At 43.3% G+C, this 17,568-nt stretch overlaps 1 protein-coding gene across 4 annotated transcripts in view; it reads left to right on the top strand.

The window, feature by feature from the left end:
• Window positions 1-17,568, top strand: part of PLCXD1 (phosphatidylinositol specific phospholipase C X domain containing 1) — a 40,546-nt gene that overhangs the window by 14,539 nt on the left and 8,439 nt on the right. The window contains exons 1-6 of one of the 4 annotated variants that reach the window (XM_072135650.1): window positions 2,412-2,505; window positions 10,046-10,176; window positions 10,458-10,594; window positions 11,834-11,959; window positions 14,479-14,634; window positions 16,376-16,556. In XM_072135650.1, coding sequence (XP_071991751.1) covers window positions 10,065-10,176; window positions 10,458-10,594; window positions 11,834-11,959; window positions 14,479-14,634; window positions 16,376-16,556 — 712 coding nt within the window. In that variant the 5' untranslated portion in view covers window positions 2,412-2,505; window positions 10,046-10,064. Of the gene's footprint in view, window positions 1-2,411; window positions 2,506-2,937; window positions 3,144-10,045; window positions 10,177-10,457; window positions 10,595-11,833; window positions 11,960-14,478; window positions 14,635-16,375; window positions 16,557-17,568 lie in introns of those variants that run through there. The other 3 variants (XM_072135649.1, XM_072135647.1, XM_072135651.1) reach the window with 3 other exon arrangements.

The following is a 17,568-nucleotide window of genomic DNA, read 5'->3' as shown; positions in this document are numbered from 1 at the left end:
GTGGGGGGGGGATATAAAACTTACCATAAAGAGACAAAGGCAAGGGTTTTCACAAACTAAGTTGTTTCTTAGTCATTGCGATCAGCGGATCTAAATTGAAAGCTTTAAAGTCTTGAGGATTGAGTGAGACCTGAACCACCAAATACCTAAATTGAGATACTACCAATAGTGGAACAGCGAGAGCTATATCCATTTAACCCGTAACCCAGAAAAGGACCCAAACCTCTCAATCAATTCTGAAAGAGATGGGGAAGCAACATCGTCAACAAGGTACACAAGAGTGTCATCAGCGCACATGGACACTTTTTATATGGAGCTCCTATCAATATGTTTAATAAGAGTAGACTTCCGAATAGCTACCGACAGTGGTTCAATGACCAAAGCGAATAAAAGAGGGGACAAGGAACACCCCTGTTGAGTCCCTCGTTCTAAGGGAAAGGATTTAGAGATATAATGGTTTGTTCCCACCCTGGGTCGAGGGAGAGGATAAAGTAGATGGATCTAAGCCTGAAAGCGGGGTCCAATAGCATAGCCAGGAATAGCCATAGGTATTCTCACTCAACTAAATCAAAAGCCTTACATGTGTCCAGGGATAGAACAAATCCAGGATCTCTGTCTTGACCCGCAGCTCCAATATTTAAAAACAACCTTTGGATATGTATATCCGTCCCCTTCTCAGGCATAAACCCAGTCTGATCCGGATGGACTAGGGATAAGATAACTTTAGCAATGATTTTAACATTTTCATTAAGCTCCAATTCTCTGGAATGCCCTTACCTGGACTCTCAGACTAATACCCACCCTCCAAAGTTTCAAACGTGCTCTTAAAACCCACCTTTCTAGGCAAGCCAATCACACTCGCTAACTGCATGAAGTGTCAACTCTCCCTTTACTAATCCATCCTATGTCCTCCTCCTGTCTATTATCCGGCAAACACCAGATATGTACCAAGCTCCAGACTTCTCTGCAGTCACTTTCCCCTTGGACCTTGTAAATAAGATGGCCTCTGATGGCTGGTTCAATTTTAATTTCTTAAATTATTTTATTTTGTTCCCTTATAAAGAATGGCTGGAACATTATACAATCTCTTTTACCTCTTGTGTCACCCCTTAATCCTCATAGACTATAAGTTCTTGTAAGCCTGTCCCTCACTCCTATTGTTCCATATGAATGTTTGAACTATAGAGATCAGCATTTGGGGTGTTGATAAGGCACTTAGATCCTATTGGCCATTATGCTTTTGTACCAGCACATTCTGGGAAAAAAGTTAATTAATTGTGCTCAGTTCTCAGAGACCTTGTACACAGATATTGTTTATACTAATGCTGAGAAGAATAAGATAAGTGGCTCCAGAATCATATTATTATGCAGCTTCGAGGACAGACTGGCTTCTCATTACATGTCACAGGGTATTAGCTGACAGGCGAGCAAACATGTTACATAAAATGAAGTTTGAATCATGACATTAACTTGACAATGGTCAGGGAACATGGCCGCTGTATCTAAGATGGCGGACAGTAGTCAAGATGGCGTCCGAAACCAGTGCGACCTCCTTAACACTCTGTAATGTAATATTATATTTGTATATGTCCCCTATGATTTGTAAAGTGCCACGGGATTTGATGGGGCTATATAACTAAAGATTATTATTACTATTATTGAGAGAGATGAGTCGGGGGAGGAACGGTCCTTACCCGGTACCACAATCAGGGCCTCATGCATAGACTCCGGGAGGACCCCCTTCTCCGCCGCTGCTTCAAATAGCTCTTTCAACCGAGGGCAGAGAGAATCACATCTACTTTTGTACCACTCTGCACCCAATCCATCTGGACCCAGTGCCTTCCCAGGAGAGAGGGATTGGATGGCCAGCTCAATTTCAGGTTCTAGAATAGGGGTATCTAACTCACACGCTTGGACACAAAATCACATATTTAAATAAAAAAGGGAGAGTGACCAGAGAACCCTTTTCAGTGAAAAGTTGTGCAATGTAGCAGGCCATCTGAGCCAGTGAATAAAGTAGCTACTGCTCGCCCCCTATCCCTAATAATACGGCGTCAAGTCAATGTTGGTTCAACGGAGCTGAACCATCAATGTTGGGATCGTCGGTAATCTACCTCTGACATCCCCGTATAATACCTGCGGTTGAAGCAGGGTCCCTTTAAATGCTGCAGCCAGTGTGACGTGCCGGCAGTGTTTTCGATTATTTCTATGTCAACCCAGGGGTTTGAGCTAAGACGCAGGGCTGTCCATAGTAAATGCTTGTAAGGTCCTGTCACAGACAGGCCCTTTCAGGCAGTAAATCAGCCTCTGCATCAGCATAGGCTGACAGTTCTAATACCCTTCAATACACGCCCACGTCCCTATTCCCAAAGCTGTATAGGTGCTGAGATACGCCGCTAGGTTGGCGTGGTCGGCTGGACTCCGCGCAGCTTCTGTGCCCCTGTAAACAAAAAGGGGCACAGCCCAGCGAGACAGCGGCACGGGACAATGGGATCCGCAGAGGAAGTTAATACAATTTTGTTTTTTAAAAAATCTCTCAGCAGCCGTAGGTTTTTAAAACAACCCCTTTATATGTAAACTGGCTACGTCCTGAAGGGGTTCATAATAGTTTAAAATGTTCCAATTTAATAGATCTAGCACAAAACTTGGCACAAAACATTGACTTTTGTCAATGTACTTTATGTCATAATTTGGCATAATGAAGAAAAAAGTTTATTTTATTTAAAAAATACTACACATACTGTGTGTAATGTTGTGGTTTACTCTTTAATTATGAATGCTAATGTGCAGATTCTTCTGTGTATGAGTGATTTGTGTTGTCACCACCCCCCTTCTAAAGGTAATGCAACATTCCATCTACCCAGACAGCAATAAACACTCACTACTGGGCTGATCCATTATTCTACCTATGGGGAGGAACATTGATTCACTGACCAATGGCTGCTATTGTGGGCGGGCTGTTAGCCTGTGTATTGTTGGGAAGTCAGTCAGTGGTGCGGGGGGTAACTCCGGGCTTCACTATGTCCTCAGCGCTCAGGTGTCTCCCCTGATCCCCTCTCCCTGCAGTGCAGGTAAACCAGATACTTATTAGAGCGCTTTCTTTTGTAATATGCCCGGGCATCCTCTGCTGATCACAGGTTAAGGTGCTGACACTTTATGCTTGGTCTATGTGTTGTTTATCTATAGGCAGCTCTTGCTGTATGATTGCTGTGCGCAGCTCTTGCTGTATGATTGCTATGCGCTGCTCTTGCTGTATGATTGCTATGCGCTGCTCTTGCTGTATGATTGCTATGCGCTGCTCTTGCTGTATGATTGCTATGCGCTGCTCTTGCTGTATGATTGCTATGCGCTGCTCTTGCTGTATGATTGCTATGCGCTGCTCTTGCTGTATGATTGCTATGCGCTGCTCTTGCTGTATGGTGTTTAGCTGTGCGCTGCTCTTGCTGTATGGTGTTTAGCTGTGCGCTGCCCTTGCTGTATGGTGTTTAGCTGTGCGCTGCCCTTGCTGTATGGTGTTTAGCTGTGCGCTGCCCTTGCTGTATGGTGTTTAGCTGTGCGCTGCCCCTGCTGTATGGTGTTTAGCTGTGCGCTGCCCCTGCTGTATGGTGTTTAGCTGTGCGCTGCCCCTGCTGTATGGTGTTTAGCTGTGCGCTGCCCCTGCTGTATGGTGTTTAGCTGTGCGCTGCCCCTGCTGTATGGTGTTTAGCTGTGCGCTGCCCCTGCTGTATGGTGTTTAGCTGTGCGCTGCCCCTGCTGTATGGTGTTTAGCTGTGCGCTGCCCTTGCTGTATGGTGTTTAGCTGTGCGCTGCCCTTGCTGTATGGTGTTTAGCTGTGCGCTGCCCTTGCTGTATGGTGTTTGGCTGTGCGCTGCCCTTGCTGTATGGTGTTTGGCTGTGCGCTGCCCTTGCTGTATGGTGTTTGGCTGTGCGCTGCCCTTGCTGTATGGTGTTTGGCTGTGCGCTGCCCTTGCTGTATGGTGTTTGGCTGTGCGCTGCCCTTGCTGTATGGTGTTTGGCTGTGCGCTGCCCTTGCTGTATGGTGTTTGGCTGTGCGCTGCCCTTGCTGTATGGTGTTTGGCTGTGCGCTGCCCTTGCTGTATGGTGTTTGGCTGTGCGCTGCCCTTGCTGTATGGTGTTTGGCTGTGCGCTGCCCTTGCTGTATGGTGTTTGGCTGTGCGCTGCCCTTGCTGTATGGTGTTTGGCTGTGCGCTGCCCTTGCTGTATGGTGTTTGGCTGTGCGCTGCCCTTGCTGTATGGTGTTTGGCTGTGCGCTGCCCTTGCTGTATGGTGTTTGGCTGTGCGCTGCCCTTGCTGTATGGTGTTTGGCTGTGCGCTGCCCTTGCTGTATGGTGTTTGGCTGTGCGCTGCCCTTGCTGTATGGTGTTTGGCTGTGCGCTGCCCTTGCTGTATGGTGTTTGGCTGTGCGCTGCCCTTGCTGTATGGTGTTTGGCTGTGCGCTGCCCTTGCTGTATGGTGTTTGGCTGTGCGCTGCCCTTGCTGTATGGTGTTTGGCTGTGCGCTGCCCTTGCTGTATGGTGTTTGGCTGTGCGCTGCCCTTGCTGTATGGTGTTTGGCTGTGCGCTGCCCTTGCTGTATGGTGTTTGGCTGTGCGCTGCCCTTGCTGTATGGTGTTTGGCTGTGCGCTGCCCTTGCTGTATGGTGTTTGGCTGTGCGCTGCCCTTGCTGTATGGTGTTTGGCTGTGCGCTGCCCTTGCTGTATGGTGTTTGGCTGTGCGCTGCCCTTGCTGTATGGTGTTTGGCTGTGCGCTGCCCTTGCTGTATGGTGTTTGGCTGTGCGCTGCCCTTGCTGTATGGTGTTTGGCTGTGCGCTGCCCTTGCTGTATGGTGTTTGGCTGTGCGCTGCCCTTGCTGTATGGTGTTTGGCTGTGCGCTGCCCTTGCTGTATGGTGTTTGGCTGTGCGCTGCCCTTGCTGTATGGTGTTTGGCTGTGCGCTGCCCTTGCTGTATGGTGTTTGGCTGTGCGCTGCCCTTGCTGTATGGTGTTTGGCTGTGCGCTGCCCTTGCTGTATGGTGTTTGGCTGTGCGCTGCCCTTGCTGTATGGTGTTTGGCTGTGCGCTGCCCTTGCTGTATGGTGTTTGGCTGTGCGCTGCCCTTGCTGTATGGTGTTTGGCTGTGCGCTGCCCTTGCTGTATGGTGTTTGGCTGTGCGCTGCCCTTGCTGTATGGTGTTTGGCTGTGCGCTGCCCTTGCTGTATGGTGTTTGGCTGTGCGCTGCCCTTGCTGTATGGTGTTTGGCTGTGCGCTGCCCTTGCTGTATGGTGTTTGGCTGTGCGCTGCCCTTGCTGTATGGTGTTTGGCTGTGCGCTGCCCTTGCTGTATGGTGTTTGGCTGTGTGCTGCCCTTGCTGTATGGTGTTTGGCTGTGTGCTGCCCTTGCTGTATGGTGTTTGGCTGTGTGCTGCCCTTGCTGTATGGTGTTTGGCTGTGTGCTGCCCTTGCTGTATGGTGTTTGGCTGTGTGCTGCCCTTGCTGTATGGTGTTTGGCTGTGTGCTGCCCTTGCTGTATGGTGTTTGGCTGTGTGCTGCCCTTGCTGTATGGTGTTTGGCTGTGTGCTGCCCTTGCTGTATGGTGTTTGGCTGTGTGCTGCCCTTGCTGTATGGTGTTTGGCTGTGTGCTGCCCTTGCTGTATGGTGTTTGGCTGTGTGCTGCCCTTGCTGTATGGTGTTTGGCTGTGTGCTGCCCTTGCTGTATGGTGTTTGGCTGTGTGCTGCCCTTGCTGTATGGTGTTTGGCTGTGTGCTGCCCTTGCTGTATGGTGTTTGGCTGTGTGCTGCCCTTGCTGTATGGTGTTTGGCTGTGTGCTGCCCTTGCTGTATGGTGTTTGGCTGTGTGCTGCCCTTGCTGTATGGTGTTTGGCTGTGTGCTGCCCTTGCTGTATGGTGTTTGGCTGTGTGCTGCCCTTGCTGTATGGTGTTTGGCTGTGTGCTGCCCTTGCTGTATGGTGTTTGGCTGTGTGCTGCCCTTGCTGTATGGTGTTTGGCTGTGTGCTGCCCTTGCTGTATGGTGTTTGGCTGTGTGCTGCCCTTGCTGTATGGTGTTTGGCTGTGTGCTGCCCTTGCTGTATGGTGTTTGGCTGTGTGCTGCCCTTGCTGTATGGTGTTTGGCTGTGTGCTGCCCTTGCTGTATGGTGTTTGGCTGTGTGCTGCCCTTGCTGTATGGTGTTTGGCTGTGTGCTGCCCTTGCTGTATGGTGTTTGGCTGTGTGCTGCCCTTGCTGTATGGTGTTTGGCTGTGTGCTGCCCTTGCTGTATGGTGTTTGGCTGTGTGCTGCCCTTGCTGTATGGTGTTTGGCTGTGTGCTGCCCTTGCTGTATGGTGTTTGGCTGTGTGCTGCCCTTGCTGTATGGTGTTTGGCTGTGTGCTGCCCTTGCTGTATGGTGTTTGGCTGTGTGCTGCCCTTGCTGTATGGTGTTTGGCTGTGTGCTGCCCTTGCTGTATGGTGTTTAGGCCCCTTCCACACTGGCGTTTTTCACGCGCGAGTTCTGCGCGTGCAATTGACGCGCAGAACTTGCATTGCACTCTGTCCCATTGTATTCAATGGGTCTTTCTTCATTAGCGTTGGTTTTCACGCGCGTGCTTGCGTTCGTTTTCACGCGCGTCAAAATCGCAGCATGCTCTACTTTTGCGTGTCACGCGCGTTTTTCCCGCCCCATTCAAGTCTATGGAGATGCATCAAGAACGCATTGCACTCGCAATCATTGCAAGTGCAATGCGAGTGCAATGGGTTTTAAACGTAAGGGTTGCTAGGTGACATGAATAACAGTATTTCCCCTGCTCGCGAACGATCATTTAATTAAAAAAACACAATGAAGAACAGTGAAGAATAGAATAAAAACAGTGAACACAGGATCATTTAAGAGAAAAACACAGTGCAGAACACAGTGCAGAATAGATTACAGATGTTCGGCACATCTGCTTACTTGTCGGGAGATACGCGCGGAACGGTGCGCCCAAAATAGCATGTGAAGAACAATATATATGTGTGAAGAACACATTGCAGATGTATTTAAATATATTGTTCTTCACATGCTCTTTTGGGCGCACCGTTCCGCGCGTATCTCCCGACAAGTAAGCAGATGTGCCGAACATCTGTAATCTATTCTGCACTGTGTTCTGCACTGTGTTTTTCTCTTAAATGATCCTGTGTTCACTGCGTTCACTGTTTTTATTCTATTCTTCACTGTTCTTCACATCTGCTAACTTGTCGGGAGATAATATACACGGGGAACAGTGAAGAATAGATCGCAGATGTTTGCAACTTATCAGAAGACATTATTTTTCAATTAAATAACACATTTTAATCCCAAACCATGGTCCCTTTGAAAAATGCTCGAGTCTCCCATTGACGCGCGGAAAAACGCAAAAAAAAAGCTAACAACACGCGCGTGAAAAACGCAAAAACGCTAATTACTCCAAGGAAAAAATGGAACAAAAACGCAGCCAAAAACGTCAGTTTTTCACGCATTGCACCCTGACGTGAAATGCAACGCTAGTGTGGAAGGGGCCTTAGCGTGATGCTGTTTAGCTGCGCGCTGCTCTTGCTGTGTGGTGTTTAGCTGTGTGATGCTGTTTAGCTGCGCGCTGCTCTTGCCAGGGATTAACCCTACTTAGTACACACATAAACCTCCCCCGGATGCAACATCTCATAGTTCCCTTTTTATTTATTTTTTTATTTTTTGGGTTCATTATTCAAATATGTTTGTTACTATCTTCCTGTTTTTCCTTGCAGAACTGCATTGATATTGCCTGACAATTCCATAAAGTACAATTTTATTAGATTATTTTCTCTTAATCTGCCTCTAATATCCACAAGATATTTTTTAAATGTCTAATTGACGCAGGTCCCTTCTCTAATATGATTTGCATAGGAATGAATTGGAGTAAACCATGAGATACACTGATTTCATACCCCAATTAACTTATGTGGGAGTTACTGAAACCGCTTAGCTCTAGCAGCAGGGCGCAGGTTTCGCTGTCTCGTTTTAGGAATGTGGGTCTTGAATGCTTATCTTGTGGCTATGCAATAAATGTCTTTTTTTTTTTTTTTTTTTTTTGTTCCCTTGTTTCCTATTCTAATTATGTGAGAAGTGGAGCATGTGGGCTGATACAGGGCTTCTCGGATTATATATAACTATGTTTGGATATTACAGACTGACACCTCCAATCAGTTATTCAAGGACCAATCATGGATTTAGTTTCTTCTTCCCACTTAAATTTCCAAGGCAGAAGTAAAAGACTGAGGGTGATGCCACACATGGCGTTTTGAACCCGTTTTTGGTCCGTTTTTAAGCAGTCCCTCAAAAAACTCATGCGTTAAGAAAACACATGAGTTTTTTGAAAACTCATCTGTTTTTGACAGGTTTTACCAATTATCTTAATTAAAACTGGACTGAAACGGATGCGTGGCATCACCCTTAGGCCCCTTCTACACTTGCGTTTTTCATGCGCATGTTCTGCACGTGCTTTTGGTGCACAGAACTTGCTTTGCACTCTGACCCATTGTAATCAATGGGCTTTTTTAGACTTGCATTTTTTTCATGCACATACGCGCGTTTAAATCTCGGCATGCTCTACTTTTGCAAGTCACGTGTGTGAGAAACGCACCATACAAGGCTATGGAGACGCATCCAAGTGCAATGCGTTTTTCACGCATCAATTGCCATAGAAAAGATAGAGCTCAATCCGGAGTCCTTTTAACGCGCTTTATCTGTGCATGAAAAACGCATTGAAATTGCATTGAAAATGCACGTGAAAGACTGAGACACTGAACAAACTCTGACTGAAAACTGACTGAACTCTGATGCAAATTGTCAGTTTTTCACTGATCAAACACTGATCGCACCCTGATCAAACTCTGACGTGATCTGCAATGCAAGTGTGGAAGGGGCCTTACAATATACACCGATGTAAATGAAGTCTTACAGAGGTTGTCTTGAAGGCAATTGGTTAAGATTTTCAACTGAGAGGAGGAAAGATTAGCTCCAGCCCTTATGTGATACATTTATTGGGATAAATAAGAATGCTTGCTAAGGGGAAGACTCCCATTATAAAATGAGAAAGTGATGCTCAATGTGACAGTTTCTTTAGTTACATATTTTATAAATTAATTTATTCAGGATGGGGCAGTTGACAAGGCAGCAGTTTGAAGCCCAGCTGGCATTGGACAGATCTTATAAGTTGTCATTGGAACCAACACCCGGTGACTATCATGTAAAATGTAGGACTTAATTGGTCCTGGTGCCTAGATCCTATAACCTTTTAAAAACTTGACTATAAGGTTTGTTAACCTAGGAAAGGGCCTTAGTCTTAGTAGCTGCACTCTTGTCTAACCTCAATCTAGTTCTATCACATTCCATTGTGTCCTGCATCCATATAAAAGGTGAACGCCTAAATGAAACCTTTTTCAGGCTGAGGGAATTTCAGAAAGAACGTGTTTATACATGTATTACAAAATGTCCTTAGTGCCACTATTAATAAAAATAAAGCATTTGCATCAATTAACCATCCTTAGCTCAGAGTGACATATGGCTTAAGTATGTTCTTAGATCTAAGTGAATCTATTTGACTTGGTTAGGAGAAGTGGTAAGTAGACTCAATTTAAATTTTGTCAACACTCAATGTATATTTTACCCGATCCACCCTTGTTGCCACAACTCATTAGTATGCTGTGGATCTGAAATGTGCAGAATCCCTTGTATTCTGGGAATTTTTTTTCTGCTAAATGTAATGTTTTGTAACCCCACCCACATGTATTATACTGTAAAATGTCACAATATAGAGATCTTAGACCTGTCCAACACATCCAGACCTTCAAGTTCAAGAGCTCTTCCTCCATCAAAAAGTGAGCGGTTTACGATTGACTGACTGTGGATGCTGAACACACAGATAATTTCCCCCCCCCCCCAAGGGAAACACAACATATACATTTTACAAAAACTAATTGTTTACAACTGTTCTATACGAGGAACACTCCTCACATATCAAGGTACACACACTTTACTCAAAAGTGATTTCCTTATCATTTCAGGCTCCTGAACAGTGACAAAATGGCAGAGCTTTTTCAGAAAGGTGAAAACCAAATGTCAGGAAACCATCAATGGATGTCCCATCTTTGTGAAGAACTGTGGGATATTCCCCTGTACAATCTATCAATTCCAGGTAACATTTTGAATATCATTTGTGTTTGTTTGCTTTTTAGTATTCCAATAAAAGGGTGCGCCAAAAAAATACATAATGGGGCTTAGAATGAGTATGGTAACATTTCTTCTACATTTTGTAAGTGTTATAACAGGGACTAGAAACCCAAATTTTTAAGTGTCTCTTTGGACCTGTCCCATTGTTTAATGGATAGAACTCGGTGGGTTAGTAAGTATGGGCCTAGTCTGTCAATATTTAGAATTGGTTTTAATACTTGATTTCTTCTTAATTTTTATTTTCAGGAAGTCATGACACAATGACTTATTGCTTAGACAAACTGTCACCAGTTGACCCGAGTTCTTCCAAGTTGTTGCTCTTTTTTGAGAAATATGTGCCTTCCATCACACGCGCCTTTATTTTAAAGTGGTGCATTACACAGGTATTTCAGTGTTTTTATGACTTCCTTTACTTCACCAGTCATTAGGTTACCATCAATGAGGGCAAATATTCTGTTTTTATAGCATTTTTTTTATTACTGTATATACTCGAGTATAAGCCGACCCGAGTATAAGCCGAGGCCCCTAATTTTACCCCGAAACTGGGAAAACCTATTGACTCGAGTATAAGCCGAGGGTGGGAAAAGCATTGGTCACAGCCTCCCCAGTGTATATAGCCAGCCAGCCCCTGCCCCAGTGTATATAGCCTGCCAGACCCTGCCCCAGTGTATATAGCCTGCCAGACCCTGCCCCAGTGTATATAGCCTGCCAGACCCTGCCCCAGTGTATATAGCCTGCCAGACCCTGCCCCAGTGTATATAGCCTGCCAGACCCTGCCCCAGTGTATATAGCCTGCCAGACCCTGCCCCAGTGTATATAGCCTGCCGCCGCTGCCGCCGGACAGATCGCACAGAAGATATACAGGGGTCGCCGGAAAGGTGAGTTTAGATATAGTTATTTTTTTGACTCGACTATAAGCCAAGTTTGGGTTTTTCAGCACATTTTTTGTGCTGAAAAACCAGGCTTATACTCGAGTATATAAGGTACATATTCTACACTATATATTTTCAAAGAATAAGTTCAAAACCATGCCATTATTCCCTACTCACCCCTCCCTCACTCCCCCAAACTATCAGTCTTGGGGTTCCAAATGTCTAAAGTCATCACATGTGATGAAAAGCCATTAAAGCAGCATTGAAACATTTCTGGAGAACTCGTTACTGTTTTAGGTAACCAGTTTCATAACTATTTAAATAAATTATGTCTCATTACACCTCTCAAACCTTAGACTGATGCCCAGATTGTTCTTTTCAGTGTTACTGCATATTCTCTGTTCATAAGCTACAAGTCAGGAATTGACCCTGCCCATTGTAAGGCTACATTCACACTGCTGTATGGCTGACGTATATACGTCCCCCATAGACAGCAATGGGCACATGCATGGTCACACGTGCGCCACCGTACCGTTCTGTAGCCAGGAAATAGATGGGGCATGTCCTATGTTTCCCAGTAATATGGCGCACAGTGGGCACATCGTCGCGTCAATGTAGCTTTAAATTTAAAAAAAAAAAAAAAATGTATCATGTTATATTTAAACATTTTCCCTGTGAGATTGGACTGAATTTGGCTGTCGCATCATTATTATGTATATCATTTCTACATATTATTCATTTTGCTTTAAGACTTTAAGTGTTATTGAGCAGCTGGACGCTGGAATCAGATACCTGGATCTCCGAATTGCTCACCGACCTGATGTGTTCTCAAACCTCTATTTTGTACACGGCCTTTATACAACCCAGACTGTAGAGGTAAGGCAAATGGCACATATAACACATGTTTGATCAAAATGAGATCTGGGTAATTTGATCTGGGATCAACACTCTGAAAGCCTTTTCATGTTTCTCAACCACTATTGTCTTCTGACTGCACACATAGTATTGCTAAGTCTTGCCATTTCTGTCCACATTTAATACTTTTAGCAGAGGGGAGTTTGTGGGGTTTTATTTTTAGTAGTTCTGCAACTTTCTTTATGTTATTTACAGAATTTCACATGCAATCAAGTTTTTTTTTTTTTATACTTATATTACATTTTGTCATTTGCTGCTACCTCTACTCAAAGGGAGTTTTCCTTGTACGGTATGAGGCCATTTACAGCTTGTTTTATTTTTTTTTAAGGCACCCAGGAAAGCTCCTAGATGGCATGGAATGGAATAGCGTAGCAGACAGTACTTTTTCATCCTGCTTACTTCTGGGAGAAACCCCCCCCCCCCCCATAAAAACACGTTCAGGGGAGACTGATGCCACTGTATAGTGTCTTTACACTACTACTACTGATCGTGTCTGTCCCCTCACATATGTGGCTGCTCAAATATGGCCAGTTGCTTTAAGGGAAACCTTCATAGATAGAAAAGAGGAAAAAGAGCTGGCACTCGCCACTAGTTAAAACATATTTATCTTTATTCCCTCTTCCTTTAAAAGGAACATGCACAAGCGGTAGAGGGAGAGATAAATTAGCAGAACTGGAAGGAGTGTGTAGGACTGCCTGTTTCACGCTGCTATGAGCGCTTCAGCTTGCCTCAAAACACTCAGCGTGCACACCTGTATTTAAATGGTGTCGCCGTAACACGAGTAAACAAGTAATGTTTACACATTATGTAACACAAGTAAACTTACAACTTTAAAAGCCTCTGGTTAAAAGCAGAAACTGGGTGGATCATATCTAGATCGCGCCCACTGTGGCAAGAACTGTGATTGGACCTTAGAGGGAACTGTCTTCTATAGTTTCCTCCAATCAGGACTTGTGTGGGAGTGCTCCTTAGACCAATGGGACATGAGGGTAGGGGTTCGTCATTTTTTAAGGAGAAATTATGGTTCGGTCTTTCTTATGGCGTACAACTAAAGTTCAACGGGGGAAGAAGTATTAATGAGGAATAAGGGACTATACCCATAATACATTTCCATTAATGTAATAGGGGTTTTTTTTTAAAAAAAAACCTATATCATTCTTGCTCCCAAGGCTCCTGTTTTGATAATCCACTATGCTTCCCTTCTTAGAAGTCTTTTGCTTCTATTGTCTCCGTTAATCGCAACAGGAATTTAACATGTTCTATTAAAAAAGGTGCCCCTTTGCCATTGTTTTTTTTTTTTTTTTTAATGCTCGTGAAATCATGTAAACGGCTTAAGTATAGTCTTACCTGTATAAAAATAAACATGGGAACAAAAAATGACATAAACAACATAGCATGATCTGCACATAATAAATTGCGCAATTCTGTGACTTATGCCTCCAATATTAAGTGTCTGTACTGTATACATAAATATACATAGAGATGGCGGCTCCCAAATTTAAAATTGCCTCTAGGAATACATTTTTGAAACCAATTATTTTTTCCTTTTGTGTAGTCTGCTGCAAACGATTCGATCTTTGATAGTCCTACTTATTCTAAATGTCACTGTCCGTTATCTGCCACAGTTTTCATTTGGGGGGGGGGGATCTGTCTTTATTATATAGCTTTTTTGATTTACCATGAAACCTCCTGAGCCAGTCACTGCCTGCTACGGATGTTTGCCTCTACTGTATAAGCATACATTTGGATATTTTCTAGCCCTCTGTTGTTGTATCCTTACAAGGGAGGGCAAAAATGCTATGTGAACATAGCCCCACAGTGGCAGGGATGTGCCTAGGAGGGAGATCAAAGGGGGGGGTGTTCTTGTTAAATTCCTAGATAACTACATAATTTACCATACACGATTCATCAAACACCATATTTGTGATACTGGAGAAAAAGGCATGACTTGCCAATATTAAGAATGCCATGTATAATGCACATGCAAAGGTGGGGGGTTGTTGAGCTGGTCGGAGGTGTGGATGGGAGGGTTGCTGTCTTTTTATTGCATTCTTCCTGCTAGCAGGTAGACAGCCTATTGATTTGACTGTACAACAACTCTGTATCGCTGTTCAATACACTATATGTTCAGTTTTTTAATTGGTATACAGATGCTTGTATATACATGCTTCTGTACAGCCTTGCAAAAATTCTAATAATTGTTTAAAAAAAAAAAAAAAAAAGTACAGCTATCTTTTAGAAACTGTGGTGCAGACAGTTTCTTCAGACTGATGTAATAATAACAATATTAATAATCTTTATATAGCACTAAAATGTTCCATAGCACAATACAAATGACATTTCGAATTACACAGCACCATGCTAGTTCTTTATAAACATTGTTTTTTTTTTTTTTTTTTTTTTTTTTTTTAACTTGCTTACTTTGTGCATATTATACCTATAGCTCAGTTACACTATTTTGTTTTTCTTTTATTTTCTAGGAAACGCTACGGGATATCAATGACTGGTTACAGCAGAATCCTCAAGAAGTCCTTATTCTAGGGTGTGATAATCTACAGTCCCTGTCCTCAGAGCATCACATGCGTTTAATAAACTGCATACATGGGATATTTGGATCCAAATTATGCCCCAAGCATGTATGAAACTCAAAAGTAACCATATATTTTCATGTGAGATCCAATCCTGGTTATTTATATATTCAAAGAACATGTGATGAGGCCGCAGTCCAGTGAAATCAAAGAGATCTTTTATTCACCCAAGGCAAAATAAGGTGCCATGGGTGAATAAAAGATATCTTTGATTTCACTGAAGTGTGGTCTCATCATAGGTTCTTTTGAATATTGCCTGTACAATCCTGTGGATGGGGCATGTTTGAGGTGAGCACCACACTTGGACTTGATCCGCTACGCTCGCTGTGCTGCTCCACTAATGGACTGGTTATTATATTTATCTATATATTTCTATATATACAGATAGATGGATGTAAAATGAACAAACAAAAGCCTAGTCTCCCTTTACAAGTTGTAAAAAGGGCACATTGCTTTATCTAAATTACAGCTGCAACACTGAGGTTCCAGTATTGATCTAGAACCAATTGTTTTTACAAGACCAGTTCAGTAGAATAGTGGACACTTCAGCTGTAATACCCATAGAAAAATAGTTCCCCTACTACACTACATAAAAGCAGCCTAAGTTAATATTCAAAAGTTTGTTCATCTACTTACTCTTCAAAGGGAACCCGGTAGCAGAAAGTGCAAATGGCTTATTACAGTGATGGCCAACCTTTTAGACAACGAGTGCCCAAATTACAACCAAAACGTGCGTGTTTTTCGCAAAGTATCAATGTGACAATTTAAGCAGTAACTTATTACTCCCTGCACTTCTTTAAATTGTATAGGCACCTGAGGACACCAATACAGTAGAAAGAAGGAGAAGTCGTTTGGATTATCATTGTAGCTTCCTTCTAGGGTCCTGGGCTGCCTGGGACTGGAAGAGGCCTAGAGTCCTGTTTGGCAAACTCTACCCTGGGGTTATGGCACGGGTGCCCATAGAGAGGGCTCTGAGTGCCACCTCTGGCACCCGTGCCATAGGTTCGCCACCACTGGCTTATTAGATCAATATGTTAAAAGCACTATGAAAAAGTTAGACCCTTTTAAAATCCCTTTTAGTTAATGCCGCTGTGTGGTGGCATCATCCAGAAAACCAACTTGAAAGTGAGATGGTAATCTGTTGTAAAACATCAAGGAGGCAGACAGTTTAGCAGTGAAGTCAAGCTCTCCCAACCTCAAAGTTCCCTGTGCTGTGATTGACATCATGTAGCAGACTTCAGATTACTTGCATCCCTGGACCCAGGAACATCGATCACAGCAGAGGGAGTTTTCTGAGGTCAGGAGAGCTTGACTTCAGTGCTAAACATTTCAAACAGTTAATTTTCTGCATGATGCCACCGGACTGGGTCATGACAGAAACATGACTTGTAAGGTGTTACTCTGCTTTACAACCTACAGGTAGTGGTTTATTGGGTCAGTTTCCTCAGACAGGTTCCCTTTAACCACACCTTTTCTTGGACAGGTTTAAGAAATTAAAATGTCTGCATTTACATATTTTCCTTTTGATTTTGAGTATGAAGTAACAATTCCGCAAAAGCAATATCTCGGTTATCAAAATCATCTCTGTACATTCCCTTGAATGCCTCCTGGCAGTAATTAAATGTACAACTGGCTATTACTAATGAACATGATTGATTGATTGATTGTTTTTCACAACTATATTTCCATTATGAATCCCTGAATCACAGAATTTAGAGTTCAATGGAAACTCCAAACTGAATTTAACGTCTTAGTATCTGTAACAGTTTATGTATGTTTCTATTTACAGGAAGAGCCAACACTGAGGAATATGTGGAACAGAAACTATCAAGCCATTGTGTGTTATGATAATGATTTGGCGTGGTCCTATGATTATCTGTGGCCATCTATTCCATACTGGTGGGCAAACACAACCAAGACCAGATCATTGATCCACTTCTTGGAGATGAAAAAGCACATTGGAAGACCAGGTATCGGATTCTTCATGTATGTTTTATTTTGTTTGTGGTAATGACAAAATGGGGTAGAAACAGAACATAATATAAGAAGTGGTAAAGGGGGATCCCAGCATTAAATAAAGTACTTATTTAAGTCTCTTACAACATAACATTTCTTTGGGTTATTTTACAACTTCAAATCCCATTGTGACCACGGATCTAATAACCAAAGCAGTAAACATAGTGATATACAATGCAAAAACACAGGACTGTTTTTTTTTTTTGTTTTTTTTTTGTAAGTGTAAAGTTACAATCATTTCCTCTAAAGGTCCAGTGTGGAAAATGGCACCATGTTGGCAGTAGATCCACTGGCTAAAATGGGAGGGCTCAGTGTACAGCACCAGTTTATTTAAACACATCCCATTGTTTGTCTCCACACTTTGAGATTGCAGTCCATAAACCTACTTGTATGAATAATTCTGGGTCATCCATGATCCAGCTACACGTTCCTGGACAACTTTGGTAGGTGTTAACCACTGCAAACCGGAACAGGGAGTGCCCAGGTTACATACGAGAGAGGTTCCATAGGTTTGTTCTTAAGTTGAATTTGTATGCAGGTCGAAACTGTATATTTTATAATTGTAGATCCAGACAAAACATTTTTTTGCCCCAGTGACAATTGGAGTTACAAAATTTTTTGCTGTAATGGGACCAAGGATTATCAATAAAGCTTCATTACAGACACCTTACAGCTGATGATTCCAGTCTGGGACTATAGTAAAAGTATCCAGAGAGCTTCACCAGAGGTCACAGGGGGCAGAGGGGTCCGTCTTTAACTAGGGGCTGTCTGTCGTCGTGTTGGAGGTGATATGACAACTTTGTGCTAGTTAGCTTATTCAGATCCTTACGCTTGGCAATTTCTTTTCTCCTTCCAAAATATCAAATTTATTCATTCTTTACACTTTTCATTTAATTATAGCTTTGTCAACTGTTAAAATAGAAAATTTAGTACCACTCTAATTACAAAACACATTAATGTTTGTAA

Source organism: Engystomops pustulosus, chromosome 2 (genome assembly GCF_040894005.1).
Source record: "Engystomops pustulosus chromosome 2, aEngPut4.maternal, whole genome shotgun sequence".
NCBI lineage: Eukaryota > Metazoa > Chordata > Amphibia > Anura > Leptodactylidae > Engystomops > Engystomops pustulosus.
Note: the sequence above shows the minus strand (reverse complement) of the source record. Positions and strands in the feature narration are given on the sequence as shown.